General features: G+C 41.4%; 2 protein-coding genes and 1 long non-coding RNA gene across 3 annotated transcripts in view; all 3 read right to left on the minus strand.

The window, feature by feature from the left end:
• LOC132880045 (tripartite motif-containing protein 16-like) overlaps positions 1 to 24,086 on the minus strand; it is a 542,736-nt gene that overhangs the window by 407,808 nt on the left and 110,842 nt on the right. The window lies entirely within an intron of this gene.
• LOC132880733 (uncharacterized) lies at positions 9,369 to 10,461 on the minus strand. The gene is made up of 3 exons (XR_009653967.1): positions 10,310 to 10,461; positions 10,052 to 10,111; positions 9,369 to 9,575 (listed from the first exon to the last, which is right to left on the minus strand). It is a non-coding gene; the product is annotated as an uncharacterized LOC132880733 (long non-coding RNA).
• LOC132880589 (tripartite motif-containing protein 16-like) lies at positions 13,773 to 20,824 on the minus strand. Its single transcript, XM_060913795.1, has 6 exons — positions 20,234 to 20,824; positions 17,690 to 17,785; positions 17,314 to 17,547; positions 17,010 to 17,181; positions 16,752 to 16,811; positions 13,773 to 14,568 (listed from the first exon to the last, which is right to left on the minus strand). Exons 1-6 carry the CDS (start codon positions 20,822 to 20,824, stop codon positions 13,970 to 13,972), a joined length of 1,752 nt encoding a protein of 583 aa, XP_060769778.1. The 3' UTR covers positions 13,773 to 13,969.

The following is a 24,086-nucleotide window of genomic DNA, read 5'->3' on the forward strand; positions in this document are numbered from 1 at the left end:
ATTATTTCTAAAGCTTCGTCAGGGAGTTGTCTAAACATGGCATAGCAGAGACCATCACTGCCAGGGGCAGAGTAGGCCGTATTATATAAAGCCATTTTTAACTCTATCATGCTAAAATCAAGCTCTATACTAGACATTTTTGATTCCCTCTTTGTAAGAAGGTCCTCATTCATACTCAGGATTTCCTCCTTTCTTTTCTTAAAGCAGTCTTCCAGGTGGTGACCTTTGTGAACATCTGCAAAAGTTTTAGCTAATATATTAGCCTTATCGACATCTGTAATATAATGATTATCCCTGTCAGTTAAGACAGGAATATGAGGAGGTTCATATCTACCAGTCATCTTTTTAATCATCAGCCATACTTGGTTGAGTGAGGTTTCTCTGCCTATTGATGAGCAAAAGTTTCTCCAGGATTCTCTTTTCGCCTCTTTGATAGTTCTTCTAGCTAATGCTTTCTTGTTTTGATAGTCCAATAAGTTATCATAGGTTAAAGTATTACGTAATAGCTTAAAAGCTTTATTTCGGTCCTTAATCGCTTTGGTACATTTATCATCCCACCAGGGGACATTCCTCGTGTTATTTTTGCCCTCACTCATTGGTATAGACTGCCTTGCTGTAAAATAGATAAAGGAGCTTATACTGTCATTCATGTCATTCACACTCTGTTCAGGTCCTGGTATTCGTTCAGCCAAATCTGCAGACATGTTCTGGAATTCCTCCCAGTTAGCCTTCCTAAAAAGCCATTTATGATGTACATAATTAGGTTCAGTCCTGATTTCCACATCCACTTTACACCAGATAGGAAAATGATCACTGCCAATAGTAGTTGTTTGGTCAGTGTTCCATTGACATCTGTAAGCTAATCTTCTGTCAACTAGGGTTAGGTCAATACATGAAGTCTCATTCTTAAGGATATTGAGTCTAGTGCCAGAGCCATCATTTACGCACACTAGCATTCTGTCATTGATGACTTTTTCAACCACCATACCATTTAGGTCTGTGTGCTTGCTACCCCACAAACTATTGTGGGCATTAAAGTCGCCACACCAGATCTCTGTGTGATTCCTCTTAGCAACACTATTTAAGAAATCAATTGTTAAGGCTTTACTCATCTCATCTCATCTCATCTCATTATCTCTAGCCGCTTTATCCTTCTACAGGGTCGCAGGCAAGCTGGAGCCTATCCCAGCTGACTACGGGCGAAAGGCGGGGTACACCCTGGACAAGTCGCCAGGTCATCACAGGGCTGACACATAGACACAGACAACCATTCACACTCACATTCACACCTACGGTCAATTTAGAGTCACCAGTTAACCTAACCTGCATGTCTTTGGACTGTGGGGGAAACCGGAGCACCCGGAGGAAACCCACGCGGACACGGGGAGAACATGCAAACTCCACACAGAAAGGCCCTCGCCGGCCCCGGGGCTCGAACCCAGGACCTTCTTGCTGTGAGGCGACAGCGCTAACCACTACACCACCGTGCCGCCTGTTAAGGCTTTACATGGGTTATAATAGTTAATGATAGTATATGTCTCCTTAGACCCATTAAATATTTCTGTAACAATACATTCATGTTCACTGCTTGTTTTAATGCATTTATAGGGAATCCCTTCTTTAATGAATGTTATACATCCACCACCTCTCTCATTACCCCGTCACGTCTAACTGTAACCCTTAATGACAAATTGTAAGTGTGCTTTCAACCAGGTCTCCTGGATACAAATCACCTCAGGTTTATCTGTTAACTTTTGAATATATCTTTTAAGTTCCTGACCATCGGCTATTAAACTTCGTGCATTCCATTGTAAAATGAAAAACACCATAGTCCATTCAATTATCTTGAGTCTGGCCATATTTGAGAGTTAGCATTTTATGTATCTCATCCACTTTAGCAGTAGACCCCAAGAAATCATTGGCAATTTCTACAATAGACTTAATCCTGTCACTTTTCCCTGGATATTTCAGAGTTTTATTCATTACTGTACACAGGAATGCAATAAATTCATTTTTCTTCACTAACAGTGTGTCCTTTGTAATGTTAGTGTTGCATGCACACTTCTCTGGGGCTGGCATAGGCCTAGGACCAGGCCTAGTCATGTAATGACTTCCATCCAGTTGTACCTGCTCATTCAGGTTAGTAACTCTGTCATATTGGCTCCATGTAGGTCGTTGCAGTGTAGTGGGAACACTAGAGACTCTTTTGTCATTCTGAACCGTCTTAAGGGCGTTCGCATAAGACGTCTTATGCATGACTCTGCATTTCTGTACCTCCTTTGCCTCTTTCTGTTTTTCACAGCCACCATACGCAGCACTATGTGGACCTCCACAGTTGCAACATTTTAACACTTCTGTCTCACACTTATCATATTCATGGTCTCCACCACATTTAGCGCAACTTAATTTCCCTCTGCATTGGCTTGCAACGTGTCCAAATCTTTGGCAATTAAAACACCTTAAAGGGGGAGGGATATATTCGCGAACCGTGTAAGACATATAACCCATTTGAACTCGAGCTGGTAGGTCTTTAGTGAAACTTAACAAAATTGACATGCTGTCTGTTTTCTCTTTGCCTTTAGTCAGTCATTTAGCATCATGTATTGCATACTGGGACAGATTCTCTTTGATCTCTTCAATAGAGACAGTCGTAGGAATTCCTGATATGACCCCTCTTATTCTAGACGCTGTCCCTGGAATGTGCGAGGATATCTTAAGCTTATTAAGTGTGTTTTTCTATAGGATGTTGTTACGTTGTTCTTCTGAGCTAGCATAGATTAGCAGTCTACCATTCCCCAGGAATGTGGCATGATGAATCTTCCCTATTTCTTTCTGAATGGCATTAGTGATGTGAATGGGATGTAAATCTGGTCCACCTTTTGCTTCGAAGGCAACAATTACTTTCCATGTCGTAGTCTCTCTATCTTCATTAGACCGTCTTCTAACCACTCTTGACCTTTTGACCACTGAGGCTACTGATTCTCCACTGCTATCCCTGTCTGATAGCTTCCTCACCCGACTAAGTTCATCCCAAAACATATCGGCACCCAGATTATTATTTCTCAAATGCCTGCCAGACTTCTCCGCCATGACCATTCACATTCACTGTACAGTTCTGGTAGGATATCAACGTTACCGTGTATTGCAGAGAGATTTAAATTCACCGCCATCAGCAACCCGGTTCTTCTTCTTCTTCTCCCTTTTTTCCTTGTCTCCTCAGAAATTCTCTTCTTCTTTCTTGTGCTGAAAGGCAGTCAGCATCCTTATTATTGCATTGCTGCCACCTTCTGGATCAATTCCTTGCACCATTATAAAGTGTCTTGCAAAAGTATTCATCCCTCTTGGTGTTTGATCTGTTTTGTTGCATTACAAGCTGGAATTAAAATGGGTTTTTTCTTTTTTTTTTTTTTTTGGGGGGGGGTTAGAACCATTTGATTTACACAACATGCCAACCACTTTAAAGGTGAAAATTGTTGTTTTATTGTGCCACAAACAATAATTAAGGTGAAAAAACAAATCTGGAGTGTGAATAGGTATTCCCCCCCCCCCCCCCCCCCCCAAGTCAATACTTTGTAGAGCCACCTTTTGCTGCAATTACAGCTGCAAGTCTCTTGGGGTATGTCCCTGTTAGCTTAGCACATCTAGCCACTGGGATTTTTGCCCATTCATCAAGGCAAAACTGCTCAAACTCCAAGTAAGATAGGTTGCATTGGTGTACAGCAATCTTCAAGTTATGCCACAGATTCTCAATTGGTTTGAGATCTTGGCTTTGTTCAAGACATTCCAAGACATTTAAATGTTTCCCTTTAAACCACTCCAGTGTAGCTTTTGCAGAATGTTTAGGATCATTGTCTTGCTGAAACATGAACCTTCATCTCAGTCTCAAACCTCTGGATAACTCAAACAGGTTTTCCTCCAGAATTGTCCTGTATTTAGTGCCATCCATCTTTCCTTCAGTCCTGACCAGATTTCCTGTCCCTGCAGATGAAAAATATCCCCACAGCATGATCCTGCCACCACCATGCTTCACTGTAGGAATGGTGTTCTCAGGATGTTGGGTTTGCACCACACTTGGCATTTCCCATGATGGCCATAAAGACCAATTTTAGTCTCATCTGACCAGAGAATCTTCTTTCATTTGTTTGAGGAGTATGCCACATGCTGTTAGGCAAACTGCAAACATGTTTTCTTATTATTATTTTTTTTCTGTAAGCAATGGCTTTTTTCTGGCCATTCTTCCATAAAGTCCCATTCTGTGGAGTGTACAGCTTAAAGTGGTCCTATGGACAGACACTCCCATCTCCGCTGTGGATCTTTGCAGCTCCTTCAGTGTTATCTTTGGTATCTTTGTTGCATCTCTGATTAATGCCCTCCTTGCCTGGTCTGTGAGTTTTGGTGGGCAGGGCCTTCTCTTGTCAGGTTTGTAGCGGTGCCATATTCTTTCCATTTTGCTATAATGGATTTAATAGTGCTCTGTGGGATATTCAAAGTTTGGGATATTTTTTAAAACCCAACCCTTATCTATACTTCTCCACAACTTTGTCTCTGACCTCTTTGGAGGCTCCTTGGTTTTCATGTTACAGAGTCAGGATCCTTCCAGAACAGGTTGATTTATGCGGATGTCATGTGACAGATCATGTGACACTTTGATTGTACACAAGTGGATCTTAATCAACTAATTATGTGACTTATGAAGTGAATTGGTTGGAGCAGCTCTTATTTAGGGGTTTCACATGAAAGGGGGTGAATACCTATGCACACTCCAGATTTCTGTTTTTTTTATCTTAATTATTGTTTGTGTCACAATAAAACAACAATTTTCACCTTTAAAGTAGTCAGCAAATATTGTGTAAATCAAATGGTGCTAACCCTCCAAAAATCCATTTTAATTCCAGCTTGTAATGCGACAAAACAGGACAAACACCAGGGGGGGATGAATACTTTTGCAAGGTACTGTACAGCAGCTTGCTGACATCCTGACCTCAGTATTAAAAGCTTCTGTCTGAAAATGAGTTCAGCACAGAAACTTCATCACTGGGGGAAACTTTATTCTCCTGTGCTCTTATCTTTTATTCTGCAAAGCTTTGATTGTAATATTTGGATAAAAATCCCAAACTCACAGATAAACCTGGATTTATAAGGTTCTATTAAAAAAGTAAATTTTATTCAATGAAACACAACATGCATTTAATACAATTCAATACAACCTCTCTCTCTCTCTCTCTCTCTCTCTCTCTCTCTCTCTCTCTTTTCTCTCCAAGTCTTCATAATGGATCAGCACCAGAACATTAGTGCACTGATGTTAGCTGGACTTCCCTCATGTTTGCACCACCTTGATAACTGAAGCTTGATTGTATATTTTCTGAATCACTGAATGAAACAATTTCAGCTGTATGTAATTCGGCAAAAGAGGAGCAAAAACCAAACAAACACCGACGAGTCATTTGGGAGCTGAACAAGTCGACTCTGACTGTAAATAGCTGTTCAGTCCACATTATGTGCAACATTTTGGAATCATTGTTAAATTCACTGCTTATTCATGCAGTGTGACGTCTTCACGATACACAACAAGATCTGTTTTTTGTCTTGTTAACTTCGAGAGAGAGAAAAAAGGAGGCTGGTGAGGGAACGACTCACTTATAGCTGCCATAACGTAAGTGGCAACAGGATCTAACTCATTTCATGGATGTTCCACAGCATTAAATGTAGATATAAATGGATAAAAAGTATGATATCATTTTGTACACTGACAAATACAACACCAATTCCAAAAAATTTGGGACGCTGTGTAAACTGAAAATAAAAACAGAATGTGATAATTTGCAAATCATGGAAACCCAATATTTCATTGAAAACAGGACAAAGACATCAGATTGAATGCTGAAACTCATCTCATCTCATTATCTCTAGCCGCTTTATCCTGTTCTACAGGGTCGCAGGCAAGCTGGAGCCTATCCCAGCTGACTACGGGCGAAAGGTGGGGTACACCCTGGACAAGTTGCCAGGTCATCACAGGGCTGACACATAGACACAGACAACCATTCACACTCACATTCACACCTACGGTCAATTTAGAGTCACCAATTAACCTAACCTGCATGTCTTTGGACTGTGGGGGAAACTGGAGCACCCGGAGGAAACCCACGCGGACACGGGGAGAACATGCAAACTCTGCACAGGAAGGCCCTCGCCGGCCATGGGGCTTGAACCCGGACCTTCTTGCTGTGAGGCGACAGCGCTAACCACTACACCACCGTGCCGCCCAATGCTGAAACTGAGAAATTTTATTTTTTTAAAAATAAATGCTCATTTTGAATTTGATGTCAGCAACATATTTCAAGAAAGGACAGGGGCGTGTTTACCACTGTGTTGCATCACCTCTTCTTTTAACAACACTCTGTAAACGTTTGGGAACTGAGGAGACCAATTGCTGTAGTTTTGAAAGTGAAATGTTGTTCCATTCTTGCCTGATATACAATTTCAGCTGCTCAACAGTTCGGGGTCTCCTTTGTCATATTTTGTGCTTCATAATGCACCAAATGTTTTCAATGGGAGACAGATCTGGACAGGCCGGTTTAGCACCCAGACTCTTTTACTACAGAGCCATGCAGTTTTAATATGCACAGAAAGCGGTTTGGCGTTGTTTTGCTGAAAGAAAGAAGGCCTTCCCTGAAAAAGATTTTGTCTGGATGGCAGAATATTGCTCTGAAACGTGTTTCATTCAGCATTAATGATGCCGTCCCAGATGTACAAGCTCCCCATGTCATGTGCACTAATGCCTCCTCATACCATCACAGACGCTGAATGCTTCTTTTGAACTGTGCACTGATAACAAGCCAGATGGTCCCTCTCCTCTTTAGCCTTGAGGACGTGGTGTCCATGATTTCTAAAAAGAATTTCTCCTTTTGATTCATCAGACCTCGGGACAGTTTTCCACTTCGCCTCAGTCCATTGTAAAAGAGCTTGGGCCCAGAGAAGGGGGTGTGGTTTCTGGATATTGTTTATATCTGCTTTTAACTTGCATTTGTGGATGCAGTAATGAAGTGTTGTCACAGACAATGGTTTTCTGAGGTGTCCCTGAACCCATACAGTGATAAAGACTCGTGTCTGCTTTTGATGCAGTGTATCCTGAGGGCCTGATGATGTGATGCACAAATTCTTTGCAGTTTTACACTGAGAATGTTGCGTGATTCTTAAATTGTTGCACTGTTTGCCCACACAGTCTTTCAGAGAGCGGTGAACCCCGCCCCATCTTTACTTCTGAGAAACTCTGCCTCTCTGGGATGCTCTTTTTATACCCAATCACCTTACTGACCTGTTGCCAATTAACCAAATTAGTTTTTTTAGCATTACACAATATTTTCAGTCTTTTGTTGCCCCATCCCAACTTTTCTGAAATGTGTTGCTGACATCAAAGTCAAAATCATCATAGATTTTTCAAAAAACAATAGTGTCTCAGTTTCAACATTTGATATGTTGTCTTTGTACTATTTCAGTGGTTTTCAAAGTGGGGGCCGGGGGCCGCCAGGGGGCGCTGGGGGGCCTCAGAAAGTTGGAGGGACGATAACAAAAAAATTGCAAAAAAAAAAAATTTTTAAAATAATAATTATTAAATATATTGTAATTCGGTTTTTTTAATCATTATTATAAAATATAATTATTAATAATAATACATCATATCGAAACGTTGTTTGCCATGCTCATCTCTCCGATTGCCTGTGACGTTGCAGTTTGCGCCATTTATCAAGCTGCTTTGCTCCTCAAGCTAGCGTATTGTGGAGGAAATACTATTTTGTAAAGCACTTGAAAGAAGAACTACTGGGAAAGACATTTTTCAAGTTTTGGACGATTACATCGAGTCTAATGGATTGGACTGGACCTGTTGTGTGGGGGTGTGTTCGGACGGAGCCACGGCAATGACCGGGAAGATCAGTGGAGTGACCGCGCTCATTAAGCAGAAGGCCCCGCATGTAGTGGCCACACACTGCATGCTCCATCGTGAGGCACTGGTCGCAAAAAGGATGGATAACGAGTTGAATCAGGTACTACAGGAGGTTATACAAGTAGTGAATTTGATTAAAGCCCGTCCCATGAACCACAGACTGTTTACTCTGCTTTGTAATGAGATGGGCGCTCGTTTTGAGGGGCTGCTGCTTCACTTGAACGTGCGCTGGCTGTCACAGGGCGCAGTTTTGAACCGTGTCTATGAGCTGCGGAGGAAGGTTGCAGAGTTCCTCTCATCTGAAACGCATCAGCTGGCAGATCGGTTCACCGATGCAACCTGGATCCGCAAACTTGCATACATGTCAGACATTTTCCAGCATCTAAATGTACTGAATCAAAGCATGCAAGGACGTGACACGTACATACTCCAGGTGCAAGACAAAGTGCGTGCTTTTTCCAAAAAGATCATGCTGTGGTCAAACAAGCTCCAGGAGGGAGTTACAGAAATGTTCCCACTACTTCACCAGGAGCTGCTGTCATGTGATGATTTGGGCGCCGTCTCTCCATTGATCCAGTCCCACCTGGAGCACCTCCAAGGATATTTCAAAGACTATTTCCCTGACCTCGAAAACACACATTTAAACTGGGTTAGGAACCCCTTTGACCCCGGTGTCGGTTCTAGTCTGGACTTAAAGTCACAGGAGGAGCTGATTGAGATGACAAACTCAGGGGATTTAAAAATGGACTTTGAGGCTCTTCCCCTGTCTAACTACTGGCTACATGTAAGAAAGGACTATCCCAGCTTGGCTGACAGGGCCTTCTCCCTTTTGCAGCAACCTACTTGTGTGAGTCTGGCTTTTCAACTTTAAAGGTACTCAAAACCAAACATAGAGCACGTCTACATGTGGACAATGATGTGTATGGCACTGACGGAGATTAAGCCTAGGGTTGAAAAACTATGTAGGAGCCACCAAGCCCATCGTTCCCACTAGTGTAAACCGTCTGTCACTCCCACACACACACACACACACACACACACACACACAATTGAGAGTGGTTTGATTTCTTTTGTGCTGTTCTTATCAACAGTTTGTTGAAAAGTTTATTGTTCAGTGCGAAAATATTTGTGTTGAAAACATGTAATATTCTTATGCTAAACAAATGTAACAATTATTGAATATTGAATAAAAGTAAGAGAAAACATTCTAAAAGTTGATGTTTCTTTACATATTTTGTAGCATTGTCTGTGGGTTTGCAAAGGGGGTCCCCGGCCAGAAGCTAATGCTGTTTGGGGGGCCTTGGCATGGAAAAGTTTGGGAACCCGTGTACTATTTTACACCACAGTCTCCAGGACTGATTGTTGAATCCAAACCCACACTCATTACCCAGTCCTTTACTGCTGATGTCTTTATATGAGACTGATATTGACACACCAGCAGGGCTCCACTCCACCTCCCAGTAACAGCGTCCACACACACTCTCCTTACACAACACCTGCCACCAGGAATCAAATCTCTCTGGATGATCAGAGTAACGCTGCTCTCTCTCACTCCATCTCACCACTCTGTTCTTCTCAGACAGAATGAGGAGACGATGTATCGTGTTGGGATCCAGAGTCAGATAACAGAAATCTAAAATAAAAGAGAAAAACAAACTGAACAATGTGAACATCTCATCTCATTATCTCTAGCCGCTTTATCCTGTTCTACAGGGTTGCAGGCAAGCTGGAGCCTATCCCAGCTGACTACGGGCGAAAGGCGGGGTACACCCTGGACAAGTCGCCAGGTCATCACAGGGCTGACACATAGACAACCATTCACACTCACATTCACACCTACGGTCAATTTGGAGTCACCAGTTAACCTAAACTGCATGTCTTTGGACTGTGGGGGAAACCGGAGCACCCAGAGGAAACCCACGCGGACACAGGGAGAACATGCAAACTCCACACAGAAAGGCCCTCGTTGGCCACGAGGCTCAAACCCGGACCTTCTTGCTGTGAGGCGACAGCGCTAACCACTACACCACCGTGCCGCCCCAATGTGAACATGTTGGGTTTAATTCACACAATATATTTATGTGAACTGTGTGTGTGTGTTAGATGTACATTTCAGAAACTCTTCTCTGCTCTGTGGTTCTGGTTCTGAAATGATCTGAACTGCTGCAGCTGTGGAGAGAAAAATGGAAACATGAGTTTGTGTAAAAGATGGAAAGAGTTTAAAGTGATCCAGTCAGTTTATTCATTTTAAATCAGTGTTTTAGTTCAAAGTGTCGGGTGAATAAAGTGCCTGCAGAAAAGAAAGCAGGAGCATCGCTAAGAAATAACACATCACTGTGTTTCTCCAGCAGGAACAGCTCCTCTTACCATGTGGAGGGATTTTGTTGAATTCCTCCTCACAGAATTCCTCGAGTCTCTTTTTCAGATCTGAGAGAGAATTCCTCACTCCATCAAATGAGAGATGTTGATGGACAGTGACGCTGGATGTGCGAAAATCTGGCCTCTGAAATTGAGGAGACCGATGTTCAGAAAATAAAGCCTCCAGAAAGCAAATGAAATGTAAAACCCACTTGTGATGTCAGACAGGGACATTTATTGTTCCCTTAATGAGAGGTGTTTTAGAGAGTGTGTGAGGAACAGCTGGCTCTGTAGATCAGACAGTGAGTGTTACCTGGAGGAAATGGATGTGATCGTGTGTGTGAAAGCTGCTCCAGCTCAGTGACTCTCCTCTGAAGATCAGCAATCTCCTGCTCCAGTTGCTCCAGGAGTCGTTCAGCTCGACTCAGTTCAGCCTTCTCCTGATCTCTGATCAGCTCCGCCACCTTTGAGCACTTTTTCTCCATGGAGCTGATCAGCTCAGTAAAGATCCTCTCACTGTCCTCCACTGCTGTCTGTGCACTGAACTGTTCGGACACACACACACACAAGATTTAAAGCTCATCTATCATTCCCTCTCTTACTGGGACTGTAAATGACTCGTTGTCCATGTTGTGTGTGTTTCTAGGAGCAGCTCTGTCTCTGCTCACTGCTCACCTTTATAGTGTTCACAGCCTGTTTCAGCTCCTGCACCTTCTTCTGCTTCTCCTGGATTCTCTGCTGGGATTTCATCTGCTCCTCCTTTAACTCACTCTGAGGACAAATAAAATACATTCAGCTTTTTATACAGTACGAGCGAACTGGTTCCATATTAATGTCAGTTCAAAGTACATTCATGTTTCTTAGAGCTGTGAATGTTATGTACTTTGTGTGTGTGTGTGTAATGTTCACTAACTGGTCTGACCAGATTACGACCATCACTGAAGATCAATTTAACACTCTGTTCACCAGAACAATAGACAATTTTAATCAGCTTTTACAGAATCCTTCTGATTGAGACACACATTGAAATTAAAGTTCAAATCATATCACTGACTAAAGCACCTGTTTCTAGATGGGAAACTATAATTAAGATGATTTAATTCTGGAAAGATTTCTAGTTCTCACCTGTTTCTCAGCTCTTTCTGTTGCATGTTGTCATGGTCTTTATGTTTCTCCAACATACACAAAGAGCAAAGATATATTTGATCAGTATGACAGTAGATCTTCAGCACTTCACCATGTTCAGAGCAGATCTTCTCTTGGAGTTTTGCTGAGGCTTCAATTAATGTGTGTTTTTTCAAAGCAGGAACTTCAAGATGAGGTTTCAGATGAGTTTCACAATAAGAAGCCAAACACATCAGACAGGACTTGACGGCTTTGTGTTTTCTCCCGGTGCAGAAATCACACTCCACATCTCCAGGTCCAGCGTAACAGTGAGCAGGAGAAGCAGCTTGGACTTCAGTCTTCTTCAGTTTCTCCACCACTTCATCCAGCATGTTGTTTCTGCGTAGAACAGGCCTTGTCGTGAAAGTGTCTCTGTACTGAGGACAGCTGTAGACGCCCTTCTGATCCTCCTGATCCCAGCAGCCATTAATACACACCTTACAGAAACTGTGACCACAGGAGATAGTTACCAAATCCTTCATGAGATCCAGACACTGACCTGAACTGGTCCTGAGCTACTGAAATACTGGCCTCAGCCATTTTCCTGAACTCACACAGAGAGAGAGAGAGAGAGAGAGAGAGAGAATGATGGAGAGAGGAGGAGCACAAACACAGAGAGATCATGAACACTCCTCTATTAACCATTTCATCTCACTTCAGTGCAGAAATATAACCCATGTAGCCGCACTGATTAGGATTAATTTCATGAAATACTCACAGAATGGATCTTAATTTTCTGGACATTTCCACCTACTGACACCTCAAGCACAACTTTCAGCCTTGTTGATAAATTACAATTGTTTCACTTGAACAGCTTTTTCTTCGTGACATCTTTAAACTGATCTTCATCCCTAAAGAATGTTTAAGCCATTTTAAAAGTGAGGAGGACGCAGCTGTCAGGAAGAAAAACCGTATTTTATTGATTTTGCATTGTTTATTGCTAATAATGACAAAGACAATTAATTTTATTGATATCTACGACCCCTCCAGTAGGTATGACATTACAGAAACATACGCATTCATAAAACACGATGAATATTTTTTATAAAATGACAATCAGTTGGACTGAAAGAAGATAAAAAAAAAGGTTTAGTAATTATATGTAGCCCTTGCTAAATTCATTCATTCATTCTGATGGCAGGATATAAATAGATTGTTAAAAAGAAGCAAGATAGGAGAAGACGACAGAGTTCATTATGTGTTTAAATGTTTAAAATACATAAAAATATGGTTAAAGTACAATACAACTGTTGTAAAATGTGTTAAAATACAATTCATACTATTTACAGTTAAAATGAAGTGTTAAGTTCATGTATAGTATAGTTTATGTAATGTGTAGCTACATGAGCCAGCATACGTGTTGTTTAGACTCACAGCCTTATTATTTATCCTTAAAGATGTCAATTATTGCTTAAGTTCCAGCCAATCCAGAAACATCCTGAGGTAGAGGGGTGGGACTTAGCCGGGAGCAGTCGATCGGTTGTGACGAAGCAAGAGGGTGAAACGAGCTGTCCCTAGTGAGATGTAAAAGTTTGTAGAGGGTAATACGTTCTTTTTTTTTCCTGGATGACGGACAGTTATCTGGAGTTATGAGCTGTTGTGACCTACAAGGAGGAGGAGAAGGACATTTTGACGGCATAAGAGAGTGGATTGAAGCTCCCGTGGACTACCGGAGACCTGTGTTCCTCCCGCTGGTGTAAGCTGTGGATTGAGTTGATCCAGTGGACTGTGTGCTGTGAGTTCGCCCGCGCCCTGCCGGCGGCCATTGCTCAGTTCCCTCATCTATTCCTTTGAATGCTGTCTGGAGCTGTGAGTACACAAATTAAAGCATGTGCCTTTTATTTTCATGCTTGTAAATAAGCGAAACGGCCATTTGGTTTGAGGCCCCAACGCACCCAAGCCACGACTCAGGCCTGCAACAGGGGTTTTTGTCAACTTTTTTAAGACTGTTGCAGTGTGTGTTTGAGTAAGTGTGTGTGTGTGTGGGCCCACAATATTACTGGTTTATCCGATTTAATTTAATTTTATTTTATTTTAAGGGTAATAGCCTGTTGATTTTACAAATCTCAGTGAAAGAACATAATTGAAATTGGGGGTTATTTCTGTTGAATTTATTTTACTACTGGACCCAATATATTTTTGTTATTTATTTTTACACTGAGAAAATCAAAACTAAAGTTGGGCCATTTGCAACTTAAGTATTGTTGTGTGGTGTTTTCATTTAATTATTTTACAGTGTAGTTAAAAGCATTACAAGGGAATATCATTAGGAAATAAAACAAGAGAACCCAGGCCCCGCCCATGGGTACATGAGACGGGTGTTACATTAATATGAAACAAACAGAACTTTATAATGCGAAGGTCATGAGATCATTTTCTTTTTAAATTTGACGAGTTTCTTGTCTGACAGTTAATTTTTAACATTTCTTTTTTAATTATTTTAAATTATTCATCTGTTTTAATTTGAATATTAAAATGAGTGTTTTTGTGCAGCTGGATTGTGTTCTAGTGAAACAGACGACTGAGCAACAACGTGGCAACGTGCAGGAATTTTACAGAAAACACTACACACTTTAATTCTGGATCACACAATCTCACTGTAGAATACATGGAGACCCCAAACCCAGCGTATAGAGTCTGAGTGAATGTGGTGTGGACTCTGTGGAGGAGCTTCATCATGTCAGAGACGCTGTAGAAGGACAGAGTTCCTGCACTGTGATCCACATACACTCCTATTCTGGAGGGTGATGGAACTCTGAGATTAGTCTTAATGCTGTTGTGACAGAAAGAGAGAGATGAAGAAGAACACCGCAGACTCCAGGACTGATTGTTGCATCCAAACACACACTCGTTACCCCGTCCTTTCCTGCTGATGTCTTTATATGAGACAGATATGAGCACACCACCAGCACCGCTCCACTCCACCTCCCAGTAACAGCGTCCACACACACTCTCCTTACACAACACCTGCCACCAGTAATCAAATCTCTCTGGATGATCAGAGTAACGCTGCTCTCTCTCACTGACTCTCACCGCTCTGTTCTTCTCAGACAGAATGAGGCGACGATGTGCCGTGTTGGGATCCAGAGTCAGATAACAGAAATCTAAAATAAAAGAGAAAAACAAATTGAACAATGTGAACATGTTGGGTTGAATTCACACAATATATTGATGTGAAGTGTGTAGGCCTGTTGCGATATTCGATATACCGACTTATCGGACAGTAAATGAAAATGAACTCGGTAATTTTCCCCCCGCAATTTTGGCATTTCCGTGCTGTCCATCTCCATAGGGAAGTCTCCAGTGTATTAGTTTGACCCAATGACTGAATAAAACACTGCGCTGTTTTCTGTCGTCTCGTGTGGCTCTCTGTCAGAGGCAGGGCTTCCCAGCATGCAACAGTTATCCAGCCAGGGGATCCATTGAATGGGGAAAAGACAATAACACGGTGCTCCGCTGTACAGACCATAGGTGTAGAATTGGGTCTGGACGGTGTGGACGGGTCCCTACCAATATTTCTGATTGGAGAAAATAAAAATCCGCTCCGTGCGCGGTACACAAAGGGTTCCTGTAGGTTTCCACTGGGCTGAGCCACGCAAAATTCTCTCATGAATATTAGCTCTGGGGGCGTGGTCATGAAAACAGCCAGCAGTTCGGCTACCATGTCAATTAGCAAGTGCGGTTGCAGTGCAGTGAGCAGCTGCTAGCTAGCAAACTGTCCTTGAGGAATGTTAAGGCTTCAGTTAAGACCTGCAGAGCCCTGACCGAGTTTGGGTAACATGACACGTGTAAATAACAACCCGATGGTGATGGGGACATTGTTCGAGGCCAAGGCACCTTTTAATCAAATCAAACATTTTCACGTAATAAGCAGAACAGCCTCCGCCTTCTGGATCAGAAATGTTTGGTGACTCCGCCTCTCTTTTGAAAACGTCACATACCGAGTCACACATCCGCTGAACTGATTGGTTTTCGAGGCGGTTCATTTGAAAGCTGGAGGCGAAAAACTTTTCTCTGTAGAACCCTGTCACTCCCCCCTCCCCCCACTCTGGGTTCAAGAAGACAACAAAAGGGCAATAATATAACAACAACCAATCAGAATTCAGATACAACAACCAATCTGAATCCAGATACAACAACCAATCAGAATTCAGATTCAACAACCAATCGGAATTCAGATACATTCTGTTTTCAAGTAAAATTGTAACCTGTCAAAGTTCTCGAGCCCTCGTGCTGTTTTACTGTTAGATCAATCACATATCAGCTTAAACTAGCATTCTAAAACTAGTTAAAGATCCCACAGAAGAGAGCTGACTCCCCCTGCCAGCTTCATGGAACGCAGTGTTTAAGGCTCCAGATGGGTTTTATTTCCATTTATGAGGGAAAGGAACATACACCCTCCCGACAGTCTGTGCGGTATTCGCTTGGAAAACACATTTCCAAATTGGTAGAATGAGTTCATCATCACATCCAAGATTTGCAGTTAATCAAATGGATTTCATATTATTATTATTATTATTATTATTATTATTATTATTATTATTATTATTATTATTATTCATGAATTACTACAGTTCTGAACTTCAAATGTTAAAAGTCTGGCCTTTGGAGAGATGATGGAGACTCTTTTGGTGGAACACAACGGAGCAATATGTTGTGACCCTCTAAAGTTGACCTAAAGTTGGCACCACTGGGGGTTGGCATTGGGTTTTTGTCCCCACCAATGTTAATACCAAACCTACGCCCTTGCCTACATGTTATCTCGTTCTAATTGTTGTTACTTTTATCCAAATGACAGCTGGCAATACGTTGTTACTTTGCACTTTTTGTTGATCTGGGTACTAATCTTTGAGAAACTGGATTGGCAGAATGTTGCCTGTGAAGAAAAGAATGTCTTTTTATTACCCTGTGCCAAGTTAATATTCACTTAAGTGCAATTTTTAAGAGCCATAAATTGTATTTTATTTATTGTTTTTGTTGTGAGTGGTTTTGTTTGTTGTTTTATTTATTTAGCTTATTTATTTAGATTTATTTTTTACGTTCCACTGTTGAATTGAATAAGTTGACTGAATTAAAAAGTTTACTGTTCTATGAAAGGGTGTATTTGCATGATCATTATTATTTTACTAGTGGCATAAAATTGTCTTGAAAAGACGTCAACAATAATATCGTTTATCGCAATAATTTCTGAGACAATATATTGTCCAACAAAATTTGTTATCGTGACAGGCCTAGAAGTGTGTGTGTGTGTGTGTGTGTGTGTGCGTGTGTGTTAGATGTACCGTACATTTCAGAAACTCTTCTCTGCTCTGTGGTTCTGGTCCTGAAATGATCTGAACTGCTGCAGCTGTGGAGAGAAAAATGGAAACATGAGTTTGTGTAAAAGATGGAAAGAGTTTAAAGTGATCCAGTCAGTTTATTCATTTTAAATCAGTGTTTTAGTTCAAAGTGTCGGGTGAATAAAGTGTCTGCAGAAAAGAAAGCAGGAGCATCGCTAAGAAATAACACATCACTGTGTTTCTCCAGCAGGAACAGCTCCTCTTACCATGTGGAGGGATTTTGTTGAATTCCTCCTCACAGAATTCCTCGAGTCTCTTTTTCAGATCTGAGAGAGAATTCCTCACTCCATCAAATGAGAGATGTTGACGGACAGTGACGCTGGATGTGTGAAAGTCTGGTCTGTACATTTCAGGAGAGCGACGTCCAGAAGCTAAAACCTACAGAAAGCAAATGAAATGTAAAACCCACTTGTGATGTCAGTCAGGGACATTTATTGTTCCCTTAATGAGAGGTGTTTTAGAGAGTGTGTGAGGAACAGCTGGCTCTGTAGATCAGACAGTGAGTGTTACCTGGAGGAAATGGATGTGATCGTGTGTGTGTGAAAGCTGCTCCAGCTCAGTGACTCTCCTCTGAAGATCAGCAATCTCCTGCTCCAGTTGCTCCAGGAGTCGTTCAGCTCGACTCAGTTCAGCCTTCTCCTGATCTCTGATCAGCTCCGTCACCTCCCAGCGCTTTTTCTCCATGGAGCTGATCAGCTCAGTAAAGATCCTCTCACTGTCCTCCACTGCTGTCTGTGCACTGAGCTGTTAGGACACACACACACACACACACACACACACGATTTAAAGCTCATCTATCATTCCCTCTCTTACTGGGACTGTAAATGACTCGTTGTCCATGTTGTGTGTGTTTCTAGGAGCAGCTCTGTCTCTGCTCACTGCTCACCTTTATAGTGTTCACAGCCTGTTTCAGCTCCTGCACCTTCTTCTGCTTCTCCTGGATTCTCTGCTGGGATTTCATCTGCTCCTCCTTTAACTCACTCTGAGGACAAATAAAATACATTCAGCTTTTTATACAGTACGAGCGAACTGGTTCCATATTAATGTCAGTTCAAAGTACATTCATGTTTCGCTCTGAAGGTTATGTACTCTGTGTGTGTGTGTGTGTGTGTGTGTGTGTGTGTGTGTGTGTGTGTGTGTGTGAGAGAGAGAGAAATGTTCACTAACTGATCTGGGCTGGGTTTTCCGAAAGCCACTTAAGGCCAAGAAAGTTTTAAATGACCTTTTAAGATCCATCATCAAGCTAACGTGGTTTTCCCGAACAACATCGTAGCACAAGTCGTCCTTTAGTTTGCTCGGAATTTACGAGAGACCCGGAGCACTCGTTCAAAACAAAGAGCGACTCGCTCGCTGCTGAATCCACAGAATCAGTCCCCCCAGGATTTCGCGGGCCTTTTTTGTGATTGTTGCGGGCTAAAATGTCTGATGTTGCGGGGGGGTTTCAAAAAAATTGCAATGAAAGTTGCGGTGTTTTTTAGGTTTTTGTTGCGATTACATTGCGGGAGGAAGTGAAAGTTGCGAGAAATTGTTGCGATTTTCTCTTTTTGTGATTAAAATTTAGTGACATGTTAAATATTAAGTTATTACTGAAAACTATTGATTAAAAAAACAAAGACACTGAGAAATGGTCCTATAAACAACTTTACCAATATAAAAGATTACCAGGACTACAAAAATGCAGAAAAATAGGCTTTACTTATCCAAATGCAAAAGTTGGTTCAAAAGTTAAAGTGCATAGAACCTCACAGCACAACATGAAGTTACCTTAAAATATAATATAAATGCCTCAGCTTTCATGTAAGAAAAAAAAACTATTAATACTAGTACTGTGTGCAGGCAGTCTCTCCTGAAGACTAAATTAAACAATAATTATGAACTAATAAAATAAATGGCAGGCTTCATAGAAGAAAGAAACAAACAATTTGAACAGAATCTCACAGTATGATGCTGAAGCTGCCTAAACAACGGAAAATAAAATACCATTTTGGCAAAAATGGCATCCATTAATTTCTTGTATTAAGTAAAAAAATAATGTAATGTAAAGTGCACACAGTCCTTCACTGTAAACATAACACACTTTCAGTAACAGAATTTAAGCCTACATAAACACTGACTCGCACTGCAATGTTGCCAGATACTGCTGACGTTTTCCAGCCCAAAATATGTTCAAAACCCGGAATTTGCGTTGAAGTTGCAAATCGCAACATCGCGAAATCTTGGAGGGTCTGACAGAATGCGCATGCGGCTCTGAGGGACTCTCACAGTCAGCAGGGGAAATTGGTGTTGAATCTGCTGGTGGTGTTCAATTAGTTTTCTTGTACATTGTAAGTACATCAAGTTAATTATCAGAGGTGGACAGGAACGAAGTACATTTACTTGAGTTCTCTACTTAAGTACACTTTTTGAGTATCTGTACTTTACTTGAGTATTTTTTGTGGAAACTTATGACTTTAACTTCACTCCATTTGAAAGACAAATATCGTACTTTTTACTCCACTACATTTCTATCAAGGTCCTCGTTACTATGAAGCAGCTTTGAAAGTGGATGTTTTTTTCTTTTCTTTTCGAAAACGTGATTGGTTTTTCCGCAGGTGACACTGAGACAGTCTATCAGTAATCACTAGGGTCACGTCACGTCCATAGACTGGATAAAATCAAGATCAATGATTTCTCCACAGCATTATTTAACACGATCAGTTGATGGCAGAATGGAAGGAGGCGGTTCTTCTGGGGAATGCACACACCCACGGTTCTATAGCTAGAACCCATGATTCAGTTTTCTGAAAGGAATAAAGAATCATTTCATTTTAAATGTTTGCTTTGTTTGCCTAAAACGGAGCACATCACAGCCTACAAAAACTCCCCATCCCACCTGCGGAAGCATAGTGAGGGACATAAATGTTTTATTCTATGCAGTCTGATTAGTCAAATGACTTTCTGTGGATTTGCCCGCCAAGTTGCCATAGTCTTATCCACATCTAATGTTTACACATAGTTAGTTAAATTGGACACTGTTAGTTGTCTAATACGATTGCTTTTAGCAGCTACTAATGCCTATATCGGGGACGCGAACTGCAAAGATGCTCTTCGTCCTGTTGCTCTTTAGACTCCTTCTTACGAGTCAGTTCAGGAAAACCATGTACAGAGACAACGTTCATTCCTGAAGAAAGTCTCTCAACTCTCTCTTTAGGTCTAAAGGGGAACCTTATCAGGAAACCCACCCCAAACCAGATTACGACCATCACTGAAGATAAATTTAACACTCTGTTCACCAGAACACAGACAATTTTAATCAGCTTTTACAGAATCCTTCTGATTGATACACACATTGAAATTAAAGTTCAAATCATATCACTGACTAAAGCACCTGTTTCTAGATGGGAAACTATAATTAAGATGATTTAATTCTGGAAAGATTTCTAGTTCTCACCTGTTTCTCAACTCTTTCTGTTGCAACTGAAACAGCGTCATGGTCTTTATGTTTATCCAACATGCACAAATAACAGATGCAGGTTTGATCAGTATGACAGTAGATCTCAATCAGCTTGTTATGTTCAGAGCAGATCTTCTCTTGGAGTTTTGCTGAGGCTTCAATTAATGTGTGTTTTTTCAAAGCAGGAACCTCAAGATGAGGTTTCAGATGAGTTTCACAATAAGAAGCCAAACACATCAGACAGGACTTGACGGCTTTGTGTTTTCTCCCGGTGCAGAAATCACACTCCACATCTCCAGGTCCAGCGTAACAGTGAGCAAGAGAAGCAGCTTGGACTTCAGTCTTCTTCAGTTTCTGCACCACTTCATCCAGCATGTTGTTTCTGCGTAGAACAGGCCTTGTCGTGAAAGTGTCTCTGCACTGAGGACAGCTGTAGACGCCCTTCTGATCCTCCTGATCCCAGCAGCCATTAATACACACCTTACAGAAACTGTGACCACAGGAGATAGTCACCGGGTCCTTCAGGAGATCCAGACACACTGGACACATGAACTGGTCCTGAGCTACTGAAATACTGGCCTCGGCCATTTTCCTGAACTCACACCAAAAAGAGAGAGAGAGAACAGTTTTGTTTTCTCTGAAATGACAAGTCATTTCCTGGTCCTGTGTGTGAAAGAGAGAGAGTGATAGGAAGAGGAGGCGCACAAACACAGAGAGGTCACGAACATAAACCATTTCATATCCTCTATAAACCATTTCATATCCCTTCAGTGCAGAAATATAACCCATGTAGCTGCACTGATTAAGATTAATTTCATGACATTCTATGAAAGTTGATTCAGTGGACTCAACTAAAATGTCCAAAAAACCAGTGAAAAAAAAAATCATCATTTAGAAAAATCTGGAAGTCCAACTCTCTTCATCTAAAGGGTTTGAACACAAACACAATCCATCTCTTTTGTTTTCTCCATCACAACACACACTTCTGACCTTCACTAATTCACACATTCCCTCCTCTTTCTTGACGAATTCAGGAAGAAACTTTCTGTCCAGGAAATGCAGAAGAGAACGTCATGATATTAATGACTCAGCAGCCAGAAAGATAAAGGTTTAGATGATAAAAAGATGATGTTTTATTGATCATTTAAACAAGTTACAGGAAACTTTTCTTTTTTATCTGTATATTTCGTGTATTATTGTGTACAACTGTGTCCAATTCGGTTGGCAGAGACATGTTTATCGCTGTCAATCACCTGCTTTGGTTCATTATTCTTCTGAAAAATACGCTTCTGTTGGTTGAATCATTTCTCTGCAGATTTCTGAAAGTTCATGATGCCGTTATTGAACACAAGCTCACCAACAGCGCTGTAGGAGAAACAGCCCCAGCCTCCTCCGTGCTTTATAGTACCTTAGTGCAGTTTGGTTGGAATTCTTCTCCTGGCTTTCTCCACACAAACACTCGACCACCACATCCATCCAAGTTCAGTTTGGATTCATCTGAAAATAAGATGTTTCCCCAGAAGCTGCTGTGTTTCCGTGTGTTCTTTTGCAGATGTCACCTTTATTTTCTTCTTCTTGAGGCTGATGAATGGTTTCTGCTGCGTTACTCTTCGTCTGTCCTCATGCTCCATGGTCCTGATTTGAATCGTATCTCATCTAGTTGTATCTGCTAATTCTCATCGAGATCAAGACTTGCTGCTGTTTCTCGGCTGTTTTTCTTGATTTTAATCACAATTTTGCTGCCCAAATCAGCTGGTGGTATTTCTGGGGCTACCTGTACGTTGTCTGTTTTCATTCACAAATCCTTCTTCTTTTATCAAGTTTTGCTGATCAGGTGACTGGAGCGGCTTCTTTCTGCAGCCATGTTATGACTAAAGAGTGGCCTTCTTTATTCATTTAAAGCAGATGTGTATGCAGTCGATTCCCTTCAGGTTCATACAGGTGTCTCGAGCAGAGTACCCACATGGTGGAGCATCACATTAACTATGGATTCACTGGAATGACCAGAATAATATTAAGAGACCAAATACTTTTAAAAAAGATGTAATCATGACCAGTGTATCCACAACCCCAAATCAGAAAACGTTGGGACAGTAAAGCGTTTACCACTTTATAATGTTGCTGTTCGAGGACAGACTGGGCCTTTCCTGGATACTGATTTTTACCGAATCATGACTACAATCACCTGTTGACCTCCCCTGTTTCAAATCACATCATTATTGAGTTGTTTTACCTCATTATTGGCCCTAAACTGGCCCTGTCCCAAAGTGAGATTCGAAGGGTTTCAGGTCATTTATTTTCTTTTCCCATTTTGTCCTTTCTTTCTGTCCATGAAGTGTATGCGGTTAAATCACATTTTAAAATCAGAACTCCAGATAGAATTCTATAATAGGTGAATACAATCGAGTTGTTATTTGGAGGCTCAGTTTTACAGAGTAGCACCACATCACTGAAACACACACAGCCTTGAAACATCAATTCTGTATCTTCACTAAAAGACACACAAGAAGATTTACAGCAGGACCGTGTCTTACTACAAGCACTAAAAACTACCACATTGTGTTCATTAAGGACGGAAATAAAGCCGAAATATTTCACTGTCATCTGCACTTCAGTGTCATTTGTTCTGCTGAAATATTTTTCTCATTCTGTCAGTTTGGAATTTAGTGAGGAGTGAAAATGAATTGAAATAAATGACTCTTTATTACCACAAGGGGAGTCAAAACCTGATTTGATTTATTTTGCATTGTTTATTGCTAATAGAAGTCCCACTTTGTCATGAACAGATTGTTGAGATGGATGGAGGAGGGGGGAAGATGGCGGACTGAGCGCGAGCATGTTTGCAGGCTCTGATAAAAGATAGTTTCAAACCGTCCTAGAACAGCTATCTTTGGAAAACAAAAGGAGAAGAAAAAAACCCTACCAACTACTCAGAAAACCCACTAAACCCCATGATAGTTTGGCTTTTTGAGTCAGACCACTAAACTGCTCTCTGCCTTACCGAGAGTGAGATGCTAATGCTAATAGAGCGGCTAATGCTACAGGGCTAACAGACCATGATTACAGCCTGACGGCCTGCAGGAGGCATGTGATCAAGAAGAGACTGAGGCGATGGAGGAAGAAAACGCGAAAAGGCTTTATGATCCCACACCCATACCCAGGCCAAATCCCAAAAAAGTGAAAGCAAAGACAAATGTGAACAGTCAGGTGAGATCACTAACAAAAACATCTTCAACGCAATTCAAGCCCTGATTAAGAGGTTTTTACGTCATTATGGTCACACAATTAAAACGTGCCAGATCAGTCGGCTGCTGGGTTTCAAAATAATAAACACACGCTTGTGTTTTTGTGATAAATCCATATTATACTGAGCACATTTCACACATTAATCAATACAAAGTCCCTGCAGCTTTCAGTTCTTTTAAATCAAGGCTGAATACTTTGTTTCTTCTTCGCTGCTGCCTTTTATTAAACCACATTTGAGACTTTTAATTTGATTTCTGTCAGCGCGACCGCAATGCATGATGGGATATATTGCCTTGGTTTGTCCCCATCATTGTTTGCTACTTTTCATGATGCGGAGGCGGGGCAAGATGGCGATCAGGGCATGAGCGGCTTTTCCAGCTCCGTTTGCTTGGTCCCACACTTTGGGATTTAAACTGTCCTCTTCATACAGAAACACTTTAACCTTTTCAATTTGCTGGAACAAAGGAATCGAAATAAGACGATGTCTGTCCTCAAAGATAAAGATTTTCCCGCTCAAGACAGCTAATGGTAAGACAGGAAACCCGCTCGCCTTCCATAATGACCCCGCAAACGCAGAGGCTGATCCTCCGATGGACACCTCAGG

The sequence above is a fragment of the Neoarius graeffei genome, chromosome 2 (genome assembly GCF_027579695.1).
Source record: "Neoarius graeffei isolate fNeoGra1 chromosome 2, fNeoGra1.pri, whole genome shotgun sequence".
Classification (NCBI taxonomy): Eukaryota; Metazoa; Chordata; class Actinopteri; order Siluriformes; family Ariidae; genus Neoarius; species Neoarius graeffei.